The 22,317-nt window shown below is 46.6% G+C and overlaps 2 protein-coding genes across 8 annotated transcripts in view; one reads left to right on the top strand and one right to left on the bottom strand.

The window, feature by feature from the left end:
• LOC307183733 (uncharacterized protein) overlaps positions 1-22,317 on the bottom strand; it is a 355,278-nt gene that overhangs the window by 89,464 nt on the left and 243,497 nt on the right. For 4 of the 6 annotated variants that reach the window (XM_079916673.1, XM_079916672.1, XM_079916674.1 and 1 more), the window contains one exon: positions 19,073-19,132. In XM_079916673.1, coding sequence (XP_079772799.1) covers positions 19,073-19,132 — 60 coding nt within the window. Of the gene's footprint in view, positions 1-6,163; positions 6,258-19,072; positions 19,133-22,317 lie in introns of all 6 variants that reach the window. The other 2 variants (XR_013827575.1, XR_013827576.1) reach the window with 1 other exon arrangement.
• The window catches only part of FGF1 (fibroblast growth factor 1), a 103,011-nt gene that overhangs the window by 71,568 nt on the left and 9,126 nt on the right, over positions 1-22,317 (top strand). For both annotated transcript variants that reach the window (XM_079916671.1, XM_079916670.1), the window contains exon 3: positions 7,476-7,678. In XM_079916671.1, the coding sequence (XP_079772797.1) occupies positions 7,510-7,678 (169 nt within the window). In that variant the 5' untranslated portion in view covers positions 7,476-7,509. The remainder of the gene's footprint in view (positions 1-7,475; positions 7,679-22,317) is intronic.

Genomic DNA, 22,317 nt, shown 5'->3' with positions numbered 1-22,317 from the left:
ATGACTCCATTCCTTCCTCAGACCTGGTGCAGATCACCAAGGGTGGAGCAGGAAGAAAAGAAAGAAGAACACACTCCCTTTCCTCACCAGAGGAATGAAGTGGGTCCCTGCCAACCTGACACTCCCTGGCAGAAATAACAACACCCGGAACTTTCTTCCAGACCCTACCAACTTTCTCTTGGTCAGATAAGGAGGTCAGACTTGAGACCAAAGGGTCTGACTCCTTCCTTTAGATCCTTTATTTCCTTAATATTTCCTTTGAAGAAGTAAGGAAGTATCTTCTACAAGATGGGAACCAGGTTTGGCCCTGCTTTTAACCCAGGGTAGGATATTCCAGCCCTAATTTGAACCCAATTAAAATACACGTGTGCTCTTGGCTTAGCTACTCTGTTAATACCTGTAGGACATCACCTTCTAATTAGGTGTCCTGATAATATGTTTCCATGAGAGCCTCCCGAGAAGGGATTGGCCTGGTATTCGATCAACAAACGTGCACAAGGCACTGATGATGTGCAGCCACCTGCTAAGGGCTGGGTCTAGAAAGAAAAGGCACAGCGTCTGTGCAGGGCCTCAGAGACTAATGAAGGAGATAGTCAAGCAAATATAGTTAAATTATATTTATTCACGCTTCCAACAAATGTCTATCAAATGCCCATTCAGTGCCAGGCATTTTACCAGGTACTAGGAGACCATGGTGAACAAGGCAGATTGGTTTGTACTGTCATGGAGCTGACAGCTCAGTCATGAAGAGAGACATGAATTAAATAATCACAAGAATGAAGGTGTAATTAGAAACTGAAGTAAGAGCTCTGAGGAAATGTTAGATGGTCCCCTGAGAACTAGAGGAATCTGATCCAATTAAGGGAAGTCAGGTAAGGCTTCCTTGAGGAACTGACAACTGAACTAAGACTTCAAGAAAAAGTAGAAGTTAACCAGGTGAGTGGGGTAAAGAGGAGGAGGAAAGGAACAGCGCTCCAGAGAGGGAACAGAGTAGGTAAAGGTCCTCAGGTAGGCGGGAATGCATGGTTTCAAGGAAGTGGAAGGCTAGTTTGGAGAGATGAGGAATGAGGCAGAGGAAGAGGCCAGGGCTGGTCCTCCCAGAGCCCCACAGGCCTTGTTCTGGCCTTAGTCTTTATCCCAGAGCAATGGGAAAACAATGAAGGCTTTAAGCAGGGCATATGCACAGCCATTACACCCAGTGCTGTGACAGAGTAAATGGAATGCTGCTATGGGAGCATTAGGGAATCAACTAATCTGAACTGGTGTGTGTGGAATGGAGGAAGAGTAGGGATGTCAGGGCTGGGGATGTGTCCAAGCAGGCTTCCTGGAGGAAGACATATCTGAGACGAATTTCTGAAGGATGAGTATGACTTAGAAAGGCAACGGTGGAAGGGTGGAGGAAGGGGGAGAGAGAGAACGTGGCTGGCTGAGTGTGAGGGTATGGGGAGACTCCAAGAAGAGCAGGCCAATAAGAGAAAAGGCAACAAGGTTAGGTGGAGACCAGATGAGGAAAGCCTTACAGGTCATGGTGGGGTCTGGGTTTTATCCTGACGGCAGCAGGGAACCCACTGACACAGTCAAAGATCTTCAGCAGGAGAGGGATACTCATTTTCACATGTTAGAAGGGTCCCTGGCAGCAGGGTGGAAAGTGGACTGGAAGAGAGCAGTGCTGGAGAAGAGAGGCCGCTGCCGCCTGCCTCAGCAGCCCAGGTGAGAGAAGGTGTTGCACCTGCACTCAGGCAGCACAGTGAGAATGGAGTAGGGAGGGTGATGCTAGGAGACATTAAAGAGGGACAGATGAAAGGGCTTTGTCACCAGTGAGATGGGTGGGAGTGATTTCTACTCTAATCAAAGAATAGTCTCAACAAAATGATTTCTATTTGTGCTGAGTCTTGCCTTATGACCTTGTACATGGTCAATTTCCGTAAATGCTCCATGTGTCCTTGGGAAGAACGGTGTTGACTAATTGTGGGGTGCAGGGTTCTCTTACATGGTTCATTCCATTAAACACGTTAATTGTGTATTTCGATCTTCCACATCCTTAGTATTTTCTTTTCTGTTTGCTCCATCATTTATGACAGAAATGTGTTAAAATTCCCCACTGTCATTGTGAATTGGTCAACAACTTCTCTTTACGTATTTGTCAATTTTCACTTTATATATTTTGAGGCTATGTCATTAAGTATACACGTTTAGAATTTTTATATCTTTCTGTTGAACTGATCCACTCTCCATTATGCAGTGATCCCTTTTATTCCTGATCATTCTTTTTGTCTTAGACCTACTTTATATGATATTAATATTGCCATACCAACTTTTAGTTTTTTGTTAACATCTGGTGTCTAGTTTTGTGTGTGTGTGTGTGTGTGTGTGTGTCTGTTTTTCATTCTTTTGCTTTTAACCTTTCTGTGTCCTCATGTTTTAAATGTGTCTCTTGTAGTCAGAGTGTAGATGGATTTTTTAAAAATCCAGTAGCTAGTAAATTTAGCCCATTTACATTTATTGTGATTATAAATGTATTTGAATTTACTTCTGCCACGTAATTATGAGCAATTTTTAAAAACATGTCTATTATTTTTCTCTTTTTTCTAGATTCCTTTGGATAAGTACAATTTTATTTATTTCACCTGTTTTCCCTTATCCCTACCAGTTGCTGACTGGAATTAATGCATTTTATTTCTTTTCTTTTAGTAGTTACCCTTAACGTTTAAACATGCATACTTGACTTATCAAATTCTAAGGTTAATTAATATCTCTAAGGCAGAGTTAAGGCTTTTGGGTGATTCCATTCAAAGATACAGGATCAAGGACTTAGGACACATTTGAGACCAAAGGTGAGATCTGTTTTACATATGCTGGGTTTGAGGACACATACCCAATTATCACCTTAACGGATGCCTACACATCTACCTTCAGTGGCTTAATATACTTTGCAAAATATCCTCCTTCATGGGTATTCTGCATTGCTTAAGCAGTAACAGGAGTTAAAAACAAAATTAAAAAAATAAACATCACTGTTTGCCTTCCTTTGATTCTTAGAACCATGTCTTCCCTTTGACCTAGTCACCAGGGCCAAACTGAACACTAACGTGTCCTAGAAACAGCAAGCTTCACAAACATTCCTTCGGTAACTGTCGATAAGCTGAGAACTGAGTCTGAAACAGTGACCTGGATTCTCTCTTACATAATGATGGCTTACCTTTGCCTCCTCCATCTTCTCTACTATGTTTGTGGCTTAAATGACGAGGGAGGAGGGGCTTAGCTAATTTCTGCCACATATGAGAGGGAAGGAAAAACTCCATTTCCATACCAACTGAAAAAATTATTTTAAATTAAGCATTCAATCGCAGCTGACCTAGAGCACATCAGGATTCAACTAGTTCAACAAAACCACTCACTTGTATCTCCTAGAGGTCAGGTCACAGTTGTAAACTTTCCAAGTAGTGTTATGAATACTGTACCCAGTTAACCCTTCAGACAACTCTGAGGTAGGCAGGGTGGGGATGATTAGAGGAAACATCTCGGAAGGAACAAATGACTTGCCCGGGCTCCCAGAGCCAATCTGTGTGCAGCTGGGGCTGTACAGTGTTGCTCACTCTCCCACACTGAAAAGTGACTCTTGTATTCCTGCGTGAGAGCGTATACTTAACATCCTGTCCATGTGTCAGAGTTCAGGATCTCTTCCAGAGGCTACAGCTAACAAAATATATCAGGCTTAACATGGACGGTCCAATAGGCCTGGTGTTCCCCTCACTTTAGTGTCACTGGTAAGTCCAGAAAAATCTCCCCAGGGCCCCAAATCTCAGAGGGCTGGGCTTAGCACACCACGATGACATGGAGTCCATTGGGCTTGGTCTTTACCATCTCCCAACACACACACAGATAACCCCTTCCCCCGACAGCCGACAAAAAGATAATACTAACCACAAGCAGGGCTTATACATTATGCTCAATGCCTGATTTCACACAGTTAATGGATTCATTTGTTAGAGCAATTTGTGAAAATCCCCAAGGGCCTGGTAAGGCTGCTGCCTAATGGTTTTATCACGTCATATACTTCCTTCATTCCTATCCTTTAATTAACAATACTAGATTGGCAAGGAACTCTGGACCAACCACTGCTAAAAATATAGGTAAATTGTGAATAAAGCAAAATGGGGGGAGGGGAATTTTCTGCCTCTGCAGTTCCCTCCACCAACAAAAAGAGGTTTCATTTTTTTGTATGTTTTGGCCGATTCGTAATCCCACTGATACAGTCTATCGAATTCACATTGACACAAGGCTTACTTTCAGGCATCAGCAAGTCACCTTCAGGTTTCAGGTACGGATCTGAACTTAAGGGCGACGGGAGAAATCTGAAGTCAGTGCAGCCACACCATCACCGTCCCTCTTACTGGGGGGAGCAGGCAGAGATCAGAGGCATGGGCTTGTATAACCCCAGGCTGCAGTACAATCAAGGGGGAGGGGATGCCCACCGGCCTCTGATACAAGGCCTTTAACTTCGTGGTTTACACACACATGAATGTGAGCGTCAGTATAATTCTTGGACAGAACTGATGCCTCCAACCTCGGCCAGTGCATCTGTTCCCTGCATCCCAGTGGGATGGAAGAAAGAATGTAAATGGGAAGAGCCAAATCCATACGCAACACGTAGAAACCAACTTAATGGAGACTCCCCACGGGGGCTGGATCTAGAAGGGAGGCTGTCCTCACCACGCAATTACTGCACAACCAGGGCTAATGGGGACCTCCATTTGAGAAAATCCAGGGACGGCAAGAAACAAAATTCTGCCCATCGAAGATGGACAACACAAATGGCTCTTTGTACAGTGAAATGGCCACCACCAGTATATGATTATTTTCTCCTATACCAAATTAAGTACTCAGTAAGTGCTTGAAAACAAACAAAAAAAACCTGATGGAACAAAAAATATGGATTATCTCTTAGCTGTAATTTAAGGAAGAAGGATCATTGTTGTATGCTAATGAGAGGTGATGGGTGAAGATGCCCATGTTTGGAAGCACTAAACTGCTTTACATTGAGGGGATCCAGAACGGAGCGAAGGAGGAAGCGGAGGGAGAGGAAGATTGAAAGGCTGGGACGGAAAAGGACTGAGTACAGAGACAATGAGAGAGAGTGTGAGAGACAGAGGTGGGCACAGAGACTCAGAGGCTTGTGGGTAAAGAGAGGGTTTGGGAAGAGAGAGTGAGGGTTTGGGAAGGAAATGCAAAGTGCTGTGCAAGGTGAACTCTGCAGTCTGCCCTATGAAACTGATGTATATGAAATTAATTTTCCATATGTTATTGGACTATGTGAAAAGGGCTGGACAGAGTTTCACCATATGTGAAGGGGATATTTGGAGTGGTCTGACTTTAAAGATAGTTTATATGGTGTATGCAAAACTCTCTTTGGGGGTCCTTGGAGGAACTTCAAACCACAGCCCTTGTGGCTGTAGACTGGGAGAGATGTACTAGACACATTAAAATGCCTAGAGCAGAAGAAACACACGGAGGCTTCCAACATGAGCCCTAATTCCAAAGTCACTGGGACAAATCACCCAGATTGCTCCCTTGATTTCTGATGGAATCACCTTCTATGCGAGCAGCTCCGTGAGGCCGCTCCAGGGATGCGTGGATGGGAGTGTGAGAAATGCAGGAGGCTGGCTGGCCTTCCGTCAAGTTCACAGGGCTCCTAACACCTGGTGACCTGGGTTCTCTGGGAAATGAAGAGATGCACGGGGGCAAAAGCAGAGGCTGTGGGTGGTGACAGCCAATACCTGGGTCACAGATGAGTAACTTAAGGAATGATCAGGTCGTGGGGGCAGATGTATGTGCCAGGCAATGGGTAAAATCCCCACTTCTAATACTACTACTGCGGTCCCAGTAAAGTCACTTCACCTTGTCATGGCTATTAAAGGCAAGTTAGGGCTTTCTTTCAACAGACCCCTTTTGAGGCTCACTTACTAGCTGTTGACCTCGGACAGGCCACTGAGCAGCTGTAAGCTTTGGTTCCACTTTATAAAAACATGAGGATAACATTAGCATCTGCCTCAAAGAATTATGGTGAGGAGGACAGGAGTTAACTTGCAGCCCACAATATGTTAATGATGATCATTATTATGATAAGGCCACTTGATAATCAACGTGTACAATGAGCACCTACTCGCTCTTGTAAGATGAAGTTCTCATGTTGGTTTCCAAGTCTCCTCTTCACCTCTTTCTTGTACCGTCCTTGTAGTCAGCACCAATTCATTCTCCTAAATGGTGGGGTAAGTAGATATTTTAAAATACTAACGTTTATTGGCTTTGCTTTTTAGTCCTCAGCGGTGTCACGGATGCATTTTCACACTAAAAATATAAATTTGTATATAGTGGGTATATACAACATTAGAGGATGATAATAGGCAGTATGGTGGTTTCTGTGTCAACAGTAAGTATGTCTCATTAGAAAATAATTAGGAGGAAGATGGCCTTAGTCCTAGGAACAGAATACCGTCTTCCCTGTGTGATCTGACGATATACAGGAAGCTGTGGACCCAGGCAATTGCTAGCAGAACCTTCAAAATGCTCCACCCCATAAAATGTCCTTTGGCAGTGACTGCCATTTAACAAACCCCACTGATGGGGGCTTCCCGGGTGGCGCAGTGGTTGAGAGTTCTCCTGCCGATGCAGGGGACACAGGTTCGTGCCCCGGTGCGGGAGGATCCCACATGCCGCGGAGCGGCTGGGCCCGTGAGCCATGGCCGCTGAGCCTGCGCGTCCGGAGCCTGTGCTCCGCAACGGGAGAGGCCACAGCAGTGAGAGGCCTGCGTACCGCAAAAAAAAAAAAAACAAACACAACACCTCCACGTGCCTTCTTCTCCAGCTCTGGTTCTGTTCCCACCAGTAAACCCAGAACTGTCCTTTACAAATTAACTGTTGGCTGCCTCGGAAATGCCCCTCACCGCCACCTACCCCGCCCCCGCCTTCCCCATGGGTCTCCCATGCCCAAGCTCCCGGGGCTATCTCCATACAAGGGCCTCAGCACCTGGCCAAAACAGTGGGAGGGTGGAGGGCACAACCTCAGTGCTGGCCTCTCGGCATTTGCGGGTTTCAGCCAGACCCTGAGTGTTATTTTAGTGCAACTTCGGCGTTTAATTTGAGGATGTGTGTGGATCAGAAGGAGGAACCAAAACATTATTTTTTTTCCTCTCCGCCAAATGATCAAATTTGATGTTCTAAAAAACACACAGCCTGGTCCAGAGCTGTGTCCAATTGGGAAGTGCGACATGCCTGAAAATCCCTCCCCTACCAGGGACCATCCTGCCTTAACCACTGGCCACAGCACAGGCCTGTTTACTGTGGACAGCACCTGGGCAGTCTGTGGTTACCACCCGCCCAGGAGCCTGTGCCCTGAGGCTCTCCTTCCCTTCTTGAAAGTGCACGCTGCACCTTCGCTGGAAGAACGTTCTACAGGGTTGTTTAATTTCTTACAGCCTTGAAAGCGCCATAACCAGGAGCTGCGCAGCCATGGCTGAAGGGGAAATCACAACCTTCACAGCCCTGACCGAGAAGTTTAATCTGCCTCCAGGGAATTACAAGAAGCCCAAACTCCTCTACTGTAGCAACGGGGGCCACTTCCTGAGGATCCTTCCAGATGGCACAGTGGATGGGACAAGGGACAGGAGTGACCAGCACAGTAAGCACCCATCTCACCTTTCTGGTGCCTTCCTTAGTCAAGGACGGAAGAAGGGAGGATAGCTAAAGAAGGGCTGTACCCTCTTCCCCAAGGCTCTATTCAGGCATGACACCCTCAGAGGCAGGGGGAACACGGTGTAAAGGGTCTACGTGTGGAAAAGGGGGAGTTGTGAAGGCTACAGCCTGCCTAAAGAGGTTCTATTTCAAGAGTTTAAGAGGACTCTCTGTTGACCTAACACAACTGCTGTGAGATCAGACTGGCTACCAATGTTCAGTTGTTCCAGATTTCTGTAACTAGCGAGAGGTCTGGTCCCCAGGGCCCTGCTCGCTCCATGACAGGAAGGGCCACAAGGGGCAGGGTTGGCAAACCGCCCCCCCCCCCCAAAGACATGGGCTCAGTTTCAAGTTAACTGACTCTCCAGGTTATCTTCCTACTGGGCTTGATTTGTGAAATCCTAGTTCATAATCGTAGTCTTACACATCATAAGTTGTGCTTGCTCTCACATCTGCATATTGTACAGATGTGTTTGGGGTAACCGGGAGGAGTGAAGTCATTCTCCAGACCTTATAGAAACCAAAGGGCAAGAGCGATTCCAGCCAAAGGCCGACTATCTCTTCCGGGCTTTCCTGCCAGCCCAGCTCCCAGATGGTGTTGATAAATGGAGGTATGACCTTGGAGAAAAGAATCTCCTCGACTATCTAAGAAACAAAATCTCTTCGTTGTGCTTTAGTACTTCCGGCGGTGGTGTGTATGTTTGATGTTAGGTGTCTGGGTCCTACTGTGATGTGCTCAGGGATTCCCTGAGCACCACCAAGGCTTTAGATGTTGGAGAGGAGCCAGAAGTCAGATCTGGTCCCTGATAGGAGGGTCTGTAGGGTCAGACGTGTCACGCACCAAGAGAAGGAACGTGTGGATGCAATCAGGAGACACAGAATAGCACGGGTGGAAATTAAGGTTGCTGCAGGATGGCTTTAAAATGAAATGCAGAACACTGGCTTTGATGTGATGGTTTCTATATCAGGTAGTCTTTCTTATTCACACGATATGCACCAAAGGTTGCAGGCACTAAGCACTAACGGTCACCCCAGTGGCGCTCACTCTCCATCCTCAGATGCACAGGTGGTGGGGACGGAAGCCAGCGCTTACCAAACCAGGCGGCACTGTCCTGTCCTTCCCGCCCACCAAGCAGACCCTTGAGATGAGAAGCAGGAAGACTGAGGTTGGGGCTGGACGCTGCAGGGTTAGAATTTTTTAGCTTGGTTTAGATGGCTTGTCTTCAGATGGGCCTGTTGAATGCCTTATACCTGATGCAAAACAGGTACCAGAGTGAAGCAAAAAAAAAGACTGCTGAGTAGGTCAAACATCTACAGAAGCAATGTTTACTGCAAATAAATGGACTCAGACTGCAGTCTGTTGTGTTGTGTCAGACAAGCTACACAATTCATGTGATCTGCCTCATACAACACAAAGGGAACAAGTTGTAATTTCTCAAAGGTTTTAAACGTTTCTAATAAGTCTTAGCTTTCCGAACCAACGGGAATGCTCTCTGGTCCTTAGAGTCCCAGGAGAAAAAACAACCTTGGTGATGTGTTCCACGGCGTTAAGCTGGCTCTTCTGGGAAACCTTAAATTCTGGGGTAACAAGAAGCTACAATTACAATTCCAAGTACTGGAATTTCTGTACAAATGGTAGATGACTTCACTGTTAACATTATAGACTGCACTCTGGGTACGGAACTTTGGGACAACTTCTGCATAGCGCTGCGAATTCAGCTGCCCGACCTCAGATGTCAGGAGCCCTGGAGGGCAGCATACGGTAGCGTAGGAGTGTGTGTGAGGAGGTGTGCACACAAGTGATGCTGGATTAATTACTTTCCAAGTGAACTTGGGCTAGTTACTTAACCATTTTGGCCTCACTTTTCTCACGTGTAAAATAAGAATGATATTACGTGCCTCACAGGCTCCTTGGGAGGGTTCCGTGAGATAACGCAGTGAAAGTTCTTGACACATTCCCCTGATGCAGAGCCACAACTCAGCACGTGTGGCTATTCTTGCCACCACTGTCACCACCACCAAGACTTCCATGTATTCAACGCGGCACACGGAGATACAGTACAACACTTGGGGACCTTGCCTAGTCCCTTCTCTTCAATAACACTGCCCTCCAGGAAGGCCAAGGGTCTAGATTCAGGTTTTGATTCAAGGCCTCTCTGACAACATTCAGAGTCGTTGCGTTGGCCTATTTACTTAGTGTAGAACTAAGAACAAGGGACAAGGAGGGCAGAAGTCAAAGTCGGGTGAGTGAGCAGAAATACATCCCCGTACCTGTCAGTGCCAGGAGAACTGGATCATCCACATGGCCCCTGCAGAGTCAGGGGCCCTAGATTTAGAGACAGAAACCTTGAGTTCATATTCCTATGCTTCCACTTTCTAACTGAAGCAGCACTAGGCAATTACCATTCTCTCCATTTTGCATAAAGTGCTGCCAAAGCAGCTTCCCATCCCCCAGCCCCAAGACCCTTCCAATCGTTCTCTCTTGTCTAGCAATGTAAAAGTCTCCAGGGTTCCCAGCTATCTCATCTTGGGGGAAAACACTGAGGCTCAGTTTCCTCACCTGTGCAACGGGAAGAGCAGCACTGCCTTGTGTACCTGACAAAGCTGAAAACTCTTATGTGAGATCCTGCAGCCAAGAGGACTCCCTTCCTACCAGGGATGCGCCCTGTAAATGGGGTTCTGTTGCCCTCTTCTGCCCAGTGACGGTACTGCCACAAGCCTTCTGAATTTCAAGTTTCTTCAGAAACAGAATCAACCTGGGCAGGCATGGAGTGGATGATCCCTGAGTGGTTGGCACAGCCTGGCGATGGAATGGTTTCTATTCTTTGATCATTAGTTTGAGCATGACTGGAGGCCATGGTGACAAGTAGAGAGCTGCACTCTAAGACTTCCTTCAGGAAGAATATTTCTAAAAGCCAATCAAATATTTAGGGAAATCTACATAAATCATGCAAGGTAGAACTGTACTCCTTCCAGCTCTACAAGGCAAAAACACAAAAAAACAAAAAACCTACGTTCACAGGTCTTCCTTTTTTTAAATTTTTTTTAACATCTTTATTGGTGTATAACTGCTTTACAATGGTGTGTTAGCTTCTGCTTTATAACAAAGTGAATCAGCTATACATATACATACATCCCCATATCTCCTCCCTCTTGCGTCTCCCTCCCACCCTGCCTATCCCACCCCTCCAGGCGGTCACAAAGCACCGAGCTGATCTCCCTGTGCCATGCGGCTGCTCCCCACTAGCTATCTATTTTACATTTGGTAGTGTATGTATGTCCATGCCACTCTCTCACTTTGTCCCAGCTTCCCCCTCCCTGTGTCCTCAAGCCCATTCTCTATGTCTGCATCTTTATTCCTGTCCTGCCCCTAGGTTCTTCAGAACCTTTTTTTTTTTTTAGATTCCATATATATGTGTTAGCATACAGTATTTGTTTTTCTCTTCCTGACTTACTTCACTCTGTATGACAGACTCTAGGTCCATTCACCTCACTACAAATAACTCAGTTTCATTTCTTTTTAGGGCTGAGTAATATTCCATTGTATATATGTGCCACATCTTTATCCATTCATCTGTCGATGGACACTTAGGTTGCTTCCATGTCCTGGTTATTGTAAATAGTGCTGCAATGAACATTGTGGTACATGACTCTTTTTGAACTATGGTTTTCTCAGGGTATATGCCCAGTAGTGGTATTGCTGGGTCGTATGGTAGTTCTATTTTTAGTTTTTTAAGGAACCTCCATACTGTTCTCCATAGTGGCTGTATCAATTTACATTCCCACCAACAGTGCAAGAGGGTTCCCTTTTCTCCACACCCTCTCCAGCATTTATTGTTTGTAGATTTTTTGATGATGGCCATTCTGACCGATGTGAGGTGATACCTCATTGTAGTTTTGATTTGCATTTCTTTAATGATTAGTGATGTTGAGCGTCCTTTCATATGTTTGTTGGCAATCTGTATATCTTCTTTGGAGAAATGTCTATTTAGGTCTTCTGCCCATTTTTGGATTGGGTTGTTTGTTTTTTTGATATTGAGCTGCATGAGCTGCTTGTATATTTTGGAGATTAATCCTTTGTCAGTTGCTTCATTTGCAAATATTTTTTCCCATTCTGAGGGTTGTCTTTTTCATCTTGCTTATGGTTTCCTTTGCTGTGCAAAAGCTTTTAAGTTTCATTATGTCCCATTTATTTATTTTTGTTATTTCCATTTCTCTAGCAGGCGGGTCAAAAAGGATCTTGCTGTGATTTATGTCATAGAGTGTTCTGCCTATGTTTTCCTCTAAGAGTTTGATAGTGTCTGGCCTTACATTTAGGTCTTTAATCCATTTTGAGTTTATTTTTGTGTATGGTGTTAGGGAGTACTCTAATTTCCTTCTTTTACATGTAGCTGTCCAGTTTTCCCAGTACCACTTACTGAAGAGGCTGTCTTTTCTCCATTTGTATACTTTTGCCTTCTTTATCAAAGATAAGGTGACCATATGTGCATGGGTTTATATCTGGGCTTTCTATCTTGTTCCATTGATCTATATTTCTGTTTTTGTGCCAGTACCATACTGTCTTGATTACTGTAGCTTTGTAGTATAGTCTGAAGTCCAGGAGCCTGACTCCTTCAGCTCCGTTTTTCTTTCCCGAGATTGCTTTGGCTATTCGGGATCTTTTGTTATTCCATACAAATTGTGCAGTTTTTTGTTTTAGTTCTGTGAAAAATGCCACTGGTAGTTTGATAGGGAATGCAGTGAATCTGTGGATTGCTTTGGCTAGTATAGTCATTTTCACAATGTTGATTCTTCCAATTCAAGAACATGGTATATCTCTCCATCTGTCTGTATCATCTTTAATTTCTTTCATCAGTGTCTTATAGTTTTCTGCATACAGGTCTTTGGTCTCCTTACGTAGGTCTATTCCTAGGTATTTTACTCTTTTTGTTGCAAGGGTAAATGGGAGTGTTTCCTTAATTTCTCTTTCAGACTTTTCATCGTTCGTGTATAGGAATGCCAGAGATTTCTGTGCATTAATTTTGTATCCTGCTACTCTACCAAATTCATTGATTAGCTCTAGTAGTTTTCTGGTAGCATGTTTAGGATTCTCTATGTATAGTATCATGTCACCTGCAAACAGTGACAGTTTTACTTTTTTTTTTTTTTTTTTTTTTTTGGCTACCTTGGGTCTTCATTGCTGCCTGTGGGCTTTCTCTAGTTGCAGCAAGCAGGGGCTACTCTTCATTGCAGTGCACAGGCTTCTCATTGTGGTGGCTTCTGTTGTTGTGAAGCATGGGCTCTAGGTGCGTAGGCTTCAGTAGTTGTGGCACACAGGATCTAGAGTGCAGGCTCAGTAGCTGTGGTACACGGGCTTAGTTGCTCCATGGCATGTGGGATCTTCCCTGACCAGGGATCGAACCCGTGTCCCCCGCATTGACAGGCGGATTCTTAACCACTGCACCACCAGGGGAAGTCCCAGTTTTACTTCTTCTTTTACGAGTCTGAAGTCTTCTGCCAGCGTTCAGTAGGTGTTCTGTAGGAGTTGTTCCACATGTAGTTGTATTTTTGATGTATTTGTGGGGAGGAAGGTGATCTCCACATCTTACTCCTCCATCATCTTGAAGGTCCTACCCACAGCTTTTCTTTGTCCCCAGCCAGCTGATCTGCCCTGGGCAAGATAGGGAAGTTTTCAAAAATGTGTCCTCTTCCTACCTCCAAGAGAATCAGTTTCCTAGAACCTAACACAAGGCCTTGCTTGGAGTGGTATAAACTACGACGGATGACTGTGTATGGGCTGCTGTAATGTAGACCTGAGTCAAAGGTCTCCACTGGTGGGAATTTCTGGCCTGCAGAGAAGATGTTTTTGGTTCATCCCTTTACGATGGCTCAAATCACTGCTGTAGGAAATTAGCAATGCAGACTGTGGACGTTTGTTACTTCGCCATACGAGGAAGGCCAGGCAAGATGACAGAGGAGAGCTGCAGACTGCGAGAAGGGGCATGGGGGGCAGGGTGTGAGAAGCTTCATGCTGACTCCTAGGGCTTGACTTGGGGAGGCTAGTAACTGGTCGTGTCGCCAGGAGAGGGAGGCTCCTGGAGGAGGAACAGGGGCAGGGAAAGAGGACCTGCTCCATCTCAGACACAGGGCGTTTGAGGAGCGCCTCGTGGACCAGGCAGCCCTCCTTGGGGTTATCACTTCACATTTACTTGTGCGATTATTGAATGGTTCTCTCCCTCGCTGGGCTCCCTGAGGACGGGGACTTTGTCTCTTACAGCTCAACACTGCAATTTGTGTGTCTAGCACATTGCCTGGCAGCTGGGATCATGCTCAAGAAATATTAACTTGATGAGTTAATGAATTGTGTTGGTGGCAGGTAAATTCAAATTCAACAATATATTCCATAAATATCTATCTAGCACCTGATATATGCCAAGCACTTCACTAGACTCTTTCATTTCCTCTTAGCCACGATCCTGTGAGGTTATTAATTATCATTCAAAACTAACTGCCCTGTGAACTAACCCTGTGAACACAGGGCCTGGCACCAGCCAGCAACTGGGAAACCTGGCACCGACCCACAGCTGCATCTTCCAGGACCCTCTCCATAGCCCACTACCACCCCCGACACCAACAGCACAGCCGTGCATCCCGCACACTGATCAAATAAACCTGCTGAATTCACAGAGTCCACCGTGTAGGTCAGGTGGGTGTAGGTGCAGGGCCCATCACTGCTGTTTACTGGTTTCCTGTCACCTTGGGGAAGCTACTTTTCCTCCACGTGCCTCAGTTTCCTCATTCTAAAAACAAGGATGGCAACAGTACCCACCCTCATAGAAAAGTAGCAATTCTAACTGTGGTAGTTTGTGAAAGTGTTTAACACCCTGCCAGGCCCATGATAAGCGCTCGGAACACGGTATTTATCATCATCCTCCTCCTCCTGAAGCTTGCTCGGCCTTCCTTACCCAACCATATGATCTTGGGAGTCTGTTGAGATAAGCCAGATGCTACATCAGCTCCCTCCATCTCAGCGTCTCCGAGACTGTCCAGGCTTGGAGCTCTGAAGGCCTGGCATGCAGGTACCTCATGCCCAGGCGCCAGCCCCACAAGCCCTGCCCTGACCTCTCCCCCCGGCAAGCTGTCTTGGGCAAAGCAAGGAGGAGCTCCATGCCTGATTCTGCTCTTCCTGCTAGAGTTCCCTCTCTGCCTAAGGGGGCCGTGACTTATTCCTGGACAGGATTCATCACTGGAACAGCAACTGAAGGACAGGAAGATGCTCACGAGCATCCCAAACCTGCAGCCCCTCCTGCGGCACGCACCCCCTCGCCTCGCCAGGCACGTAGGAGGTTGCACGGAGAGCGGGATTACCGGCACCACTCACCACACAAATGGAAATGTTCCTGAGCAAAGTGTGTGCCAATCAAATATTTATAAATCAAACCACATCCTAAAGGCAGTAGAGGAGTTCACTGGTCCCAAGAACCCTGCTCTGCAGCCCTTTAGAAAGGGCAGGCTCCTTCCCTGCCGTGAATCCCTCCTGCCCCTAGTTCTGGGGGCAGTCCGGACTCCGGTTCTGCTACCACTCGGCACCTAATGGTGAAGGCACTGTGTTCCCCATAAGCCTGGGCCAAAAGTGAAAACAGCTTTTCAGAGGACCATGGTGGGCAGAGCCGGGCCAGGCTGTCAGGCATCAGAAAGAGGGGCTAGTGTCCAGGCAGGCAGGCACGCTCTCCCCAGCGGGATGCCATGCCGAAGGCCTCCCTCCCTCTCCTCCCCACCGCTCCCTTATCTGCTTATACAGAAGGGGTTTTTCCAGATAAACTTTTTTTTAACTATCACACAGTCCATGGACTATATCAAAATTTCCCAGGCACCTTTTTCAGATCCTAAAGGGGAAGCAGACACTTCACACATTCTAAGAAAAGTTTTTTTCGTGTGTGTGTGTGTGTGTGTGTGTGTGTGTGTGTGTGCGCGCGCGCCTATTCTAAACCACTGGAACTTTTTTCTTCCACAAACTCCATTTTATTTCTTCTCCGTCTTTCTCTAATGTTTTACGGCGCCCGGCTTGTGGCTACATTTTAATTATAAATGCCACTGACATAAAACAACCTCACGGAGTTCTGAATGAGGGTGACCTCATGTTGGGTAAACACGGCAAAGGACGGGAAGTCTCCAACCCAGAATAAACCAGGCACGTAATCTCTCTTGGCCTCTCTCTGGAGAGCAGAGGTGGAACGCAGGCCTCTTTTAAAGGCCACGGAGGAACGTGCTGCAGAAGCAGAACCCCCACCTGCAGACGTTCATCCTGCTGAATGCACCGGCTGTAATCTTATCTTTAAAAATTCCTAGGGCAGGACAGGAAGATACTAGGATGGTGCCCAAGGCTCATGTCTCTTGCCACTGGCAGGCTCCTAACTCCTGTTCTTTCTTTCTATCCTTGGAAAGTAAGCGATCATGTGTCTTACTGTGAATCAACTACTATTGATAGCTAATGGAAGGGTCTGAGGAGCAGAAGAGAAAGCCGGAGATACCGGCTTATATTTCCTCAGGAAAAAAAGGAAGAACACCTAGTCGGGGACCAGCATATCCACTCAAAGCCCTGGATTCCTCCTTACGTAGGTTCCCCTAAGTAAAGACGCATGAAGGCACCCAAAGGATGAGGGTCCAAAGGATGAAGCAGGAGCAGGGTCTGCAAAGGCGATTTGGTACATTTCAGTTATTTGACATTTACTTTTGCTACATCAGCTATTTCCAAACCAGCACACCCTAATGCATGCCTAGAAAAGGAGCAGGATTGCATTCCACTGGGGACACTATGGTTACGAATCCACCAGGCAAACGCCTCCAGCCTTCCTGCAGTGCTTTATAAATTTGAATTTCTCTAAGAAACTTGTATCTATCACTAGAGTACCTTTATAAAAACTGCTTTCCGGGCTTCCCTGGTGGCGCAGTGGTTGAGAGTCCGCCTGCCGATGCAGGGGACGCGGGTTCGTGCCCCGGTCCGGGAAGATCCCACATGCTGCGGAGCGGCTGGGCCCGTGAGCCACAGCCGCTGAACCTGCGCGTCCGGAGCCTGTGCTCCACAACGGGAGAGGCCACAACGGTGAGTGGCCCGTGTACCGGGGAAAAAAAAAAAAAAAAAAAAAACTGCTTTCCATTTCTTCTGCTAAGTCAAAAGTCGCTGTCCGCATTTCAGAACTAGGGAACACTGAGTTCCCATAGAGCTAAATGATTTGTCTCGTTTTTCAAAAAGTACTCGCTCCTTCATCCTTGGGATGCTACAGAGCCACTGACCTTCCCGCTCATAGAGAGTAAGTCCTAAATTCCCCGTATGGGAGGGAAGAGATGCTCCCGCTCTGTGCGCTGGGTGCTAACCTGGTGGAAGGTGCTGGAAGAAGAAAATGAACAGAGCAGGTGTGGCTTTAGTGGCCCTTCACCAGCTTTCCTGGTTCCCTGTCTGCCCTTAAGAAGACGCACCTTTTGCAGATACCTATGTTCAGGTCTACATGGTACCTGAGGTCAAGCCTGCACTGGGTCATAGAGCACCGCAGGGGTCAGCAGCAGCAAGAAACTGAGTGTCTGCCCACCAACCAAGAACCAGGCTTTACACATCAACTACCCACCCCCCACCCCCCAAAAGTACGAAAACATCAGTAGCCCCATCACCCAAAGTGAACCACTGTTGTCACCTGGCTGTTCTTACCTCAGAACTGTGTCTTCAAAGAAATGAAGAGTTAGGATGAAGGGCAAGTTCCTTCCACTCCCCTCCCCAGCCTCAATCCTTCTCATCCTCCCCAGAGCAGCCACTGCTATGCATTTGGTCTGAATCGAGCGCACATTTTTATCTTTTACTCCCTATCTATTCATGAGCTATGCGCATTGTTTTATGTTTTTTACAAAAATTTCATCAAGGATTTACCATAAATAGTCTTTTGCAATTTGCTTTCTTTCACTGCACATTATTTTCTGCTTTTCTTTGAAAGGGAAAACAATGAGAGAGAGAGAGAAAAAAGAGAGTTTTTGTTGTAGTTGCACTTTTGTTTGCTTTTAGCTCAAAAACAAGTGGGGTGTTTGCTACGGTGCTGCTTGATCACTCTGGGTCGTCTGTACCCCTAACTGGGTGTCAGCCCCTGAAGGCAGGGACCTTGCCAGCACTGAGCACAGCGCCCAGCACACGATGGCCGGTGCATGAAAACGTGGTGACTGGGTGGCTTTCCCTGAGCCCCCTGCTTGCTCCAAGAGGGAGGAGCTGCTGCTTCCACCCAGGCTGTTGGCCAGGCCCTCCCTCTCTTTCTGAGCCCCCCTCTCTCACTCGCTCTCCTTCCCACCCCCAAGCAGCAGCCGCGGGAGGATGTAGGTTTGGAAAACTGGAATGAAGTCGCACTAGGGAGTTGGACACCTAGTCAGTTACACGAGCAACGCGCTGGGTGTTACTCCTTCCTGCCAGCTCTGCTTGCAGAAGGATATATGCTTAAGAAACTCAGCCAGAAAGAAATCCAGTGAAAATGAGCTATGAAACTTGGACATCCTGGAGAAATAATATTTACAGAGGAAACTCTTGAGACGAACTCTCAACAGTACCACAGCCCTGGTGTTGGGGCTCAGGGCCGAGGACTGAGTCCTGTGCCAGGCAGCTCTGCTTCATGTTTACCTCCATGGGGCGTTTACACAGCCAAGACGGGACTCCTCAGACAGCAAAGTCAACCCTACTTAGCCCCACAGAGAGACAAACGGGCACTATTTAAGGCATAGGACAGAAATGGACTAGAGAATGAAAAGCTTTAAAAAAACCTCTTCCTTGGTGATAATGATGTGTCAGTGTAGGTTCATCAGTTATAACAACTGTATCACTCTGGTGGGGGATGATGATAATGCCGGGGAGAAGGCATATGGTAAATTTCTACACCTGCCCCTTATTTTTGCTGTGAACCCAAAACTGCTCTACAAAATGACGTCCGTTTAAGAAGATTTTCCTGGATTACCCAAAAGGACTTGCCCTTTAGGACTCTTGTTGCACCTATAATGCGTCTGACTAAATACCTACTTATATGGATGGTGGGTGGAAAAAAAGTCCCAGGCAACTAACATCACTCAATCCTACGGCTATGACATGGGATCCTGGATGGTCATCTGCCATCTGGTACACGTCTGACCTTGAAGACAAGGGGGACCAAGGAGGGAAGTGAATATGGCTTGATTTGGACCAATCTCCCTGATAACTGGAGCTCAAGGTATTGTACGAAAGACAGGAAAAAGTAGGATACCTGAAATAGGTGAGCCTGGGTTCTGGTCATGGTTGTGCCCCTGATTATAAGTATAATGTTTGGTGAAACATGCGCTTACCAAACTTCAGTTTCCTTACCTGTGGGACAGAGCCAGTGCCACCTTCCTCCAGGGCTGCTGTGAAGAGTGATGAGGGCACCTAAACACAGTAAAAATTGCAGTCATCGTACTGGACACTTCGAGGCATCAGATCATTAAACCCCACAATTCCATGAAGCAGATACCATCATTATAGATAAGGAGATAGAGGTAAATACCATGCCCAATCATCGCACAGCTAGTACACAGCCAAGCAAAATCTGAATTCATGCAGTCTGCTTCTGGAGTCCAAACTCTTTTGTTTCCTCTTTATATCAAGATAGAAACCGGCATGATGCCGGGCACATTGTAGGTAATCAGGAAACGATTATTCGCTTCCTTTGATCTCTCTTAAAGATACAGGATTATGATGGGAAATTGATACAAAATACATTTGAAAGTTCTCTGAAAACCGTGAAATCCAATGAAAACACAGAGCGTTAAAAAAAATGTATTGAGATAAATTCACATACCTTACAATTCACCCATTTAAAGTATGCAATTCAGTGGTTTTTTTTACATTCAGAGATTTGTGCAACCATCTCTATAATCAACTTTCATCACCCCAGAAAGAAACCCTATACCTCTTAACCCAAAAAGAAACCCTATACCTCTTAACCACAGTTTCCCCTTCTCTCTCCAAGGCCCTCCTCAGCCCCTGGCTACCACTAACCTACTTCCTGTCTCTATGGGTTTGCCTACGCTGGACATTTCTTTTAAATGGAATCATACAATATGTGGTCCTTTGTGAGTGGCTTCTTCACTTAGCATGTTTTCAAGGTTCAGCCATGTTGCAGCGTGCATCCGTACTTTGTTCCTTTTTACGGCCAAATAATACTCTATTGTATACAGCATTGTTATTAAATGTATTTACATGATTCCCAGACTGTTAGAGCTGAAAAAACTCTAGAGACTGAATCCAAACCACTCCCATTTTACTAACAAGGAGACTGTAGCCTGAAGGTTAAACAGCCTAGCCAAGGTCACCCTGCTGGTCAGTGGCAGAGCCCAGCCTTGACCCTTACAAACTCTCAACTTGGCCCCATCCTACTTCACTCCACAAAGCGTCATTGGAAACACAATTCAAAACGCGCAGCTTACCGATGATGGGCCAACAGAATCATCTCTGCAACGATCAGCCTAACATCATTCATTCAGCAAATGCATACTGTCTGTACCCGGAGCACAGGGCACTATGGGAGGCACTGGAGACTGAAGGAGGAACAGGATAGCTAAGATTCCTGCCCTTTCTCCCAAGTGTGCAGTCCCCTGGGGAGGTAGAAATTAATGAGTAAAGCCCTAAACGATAAAAATAAGTGCACACTGTACAAAATGCCATGAAGGAAACAAACAGGGACCGAGAAAGACAATGATGCAGGGACTAGGGTGGCAGGGGTCCTGGCTGAAAGGACTTGCTGTGCAGAGTGTGGAGGGGCACTTGGGTGGGGAAGGCCTCTCTGAGGAGGGAGTTTTAGGCTGAGGCCGGAAGGAAAAGACCATCTTTGTGAATATTAGGGGAGAGGAGATACCAGACAGAGGGCAGAGCGTGTGCCAAGAGCCTTAGGCAGGAGGGAGCTCGGGGTGAGGCAATGACTCAGGGAGCAAGTGGTGTGACCCGAGGCTGGAGAGGGGAGGCCTCTGGTCTGCGCTCTCATGCCTACCTCTCAGAGCTAAGCGGAGTTAGGAAGACCGGTGGGAAAGGAGATCGTGGCTTCCGCTTTCCTTCCTGTGAATTAAATAAACGCCACTTGCCAGAGGAGGCCCTGAGTTTCTGTGGCTAAGACTTCCAAGGACAAGAGAACTGCATCTTCAATAAGGGTGATGTAACTATGTATCACCCTTAGGATGAATCATAAGATAAGGAAAAAAGAGGGAAATGAGAAAATACAGACATATTAATAAGGAAGTGGTGAAATGATTACGGTACAGCCACATAATGGAACACAATTCAACTGGCAAAAAGAAGGTAACTACTGAAGTGGAAAGATTTCCAGTCAGTTGTTAAGCGAAAAACACAAGGTGTAGAACTGTATGGTATTTCACCATTTGCTAGGAGAAAAAAAAAAAAAAAAAGGCAGGAGGGATAACATCTCTCTAGAAGGATATATTCCAAATATGTCTCAGGGGGCTTCCCTGGTGGTGCAGTGGTTGAGAGTCCACCTGCCGATGCAGGGGACACGGGTTCGTGCCCCGGTCCGGGAAGATCCCACGTGCCGCGGAGCGGCTGGGCCCGTGAGCCATGGCCGCTGAGCCTGCGCGTCCGGAGCCTGTGCTCCGCAACGGGAGAGGCCACAACGGTGAGAGGCCCGCGTACCGCAAAAAAAAAAAAAAAAAAAGTCTCAGAGGAGTTTACTTGTTTGTCTCTGTCTCCCCAGGAGAACATGCCCCAGAGGAAGGGCAAGGATCCTGCCTGTCCTGTAGCCCCATCAGTTGGGAGTGGGAGGCTGGAAGGACTGAGAGAAGACATTCACCATCTCCTCTTCTATGTTTCCAAGTCTGAAACGTGGGAATATATTTCTAAGAAATTAAGTGAAAACAAGGGGTCTAGAGGTGCCAACCGAAACCCTGTATTCCTTCTAGCACCCCTTGCGCCTCAAACTTTGACAAAGTCAACCCTTAGAGGGGTCAGCTGACTCCAAGAGAACTGCTGGGTGCTCACTGGTCCCCCGTCTAGATTTCACTCCTTATCATAACAATGGCTATGACCAAAGAAATTTTCCAGAAGAATCCAGAATTCATTTCAATTCCCAAATGGGAACCATCAAATCACCTCTCTCCAGAGTCACTCCAGGGAGGATGAACAAATGAATAATTATCAAGTGGGACTCCAGTGAGGTATCCAGCAGTGAGCAAGGCACCATGGGAGTATCAGTCAGTATAAATGGAAAGAAGGCAACTCAGGGTATCTCAGTCCTCGCCCTCAACTTCAATGTCTCTCAACCTCGGCACTATTGACATTTTGAGCTGAATAATTCCTTGATGAGAAGGGCTTGCCTGGGCGCTGTAGGATATTTATTTAGCACCATCCCTGGTTTCTACTCACTAGATGCCAGTAGCACCATCCCACCCCAGCTGGGAAAACCAAAAATGTCTCCAGACATGGCTAACTGTCCCCTCTAGAACAAAATCATCCCCAGGTAAAAAGCACCATTCCCATCCCAGGTGGCTGCTTCATTCTCCCTTTCAAATGCCAGGGTTTCCCCTCTGCCTGTATCCCAGTGGGGTTGCCACAGAGGTTGGGGGTTG

This window comes from Stenella coeruleoalba (genome assembly GCF_951394435.1).
Source record: "Stenella coeruleoalba genome assembly, chromosome: 3".
NCBI lineage: Eukaryota > Metazoa > Chordata > Mammalia > Artiodactyla > Delphinidae > Stenella > Stenella coeruleoalba.
Note: the sequence above shows the minus strand (reverse complement) of the source record. Positions and strands in the feature narration are given on the sequence as shown.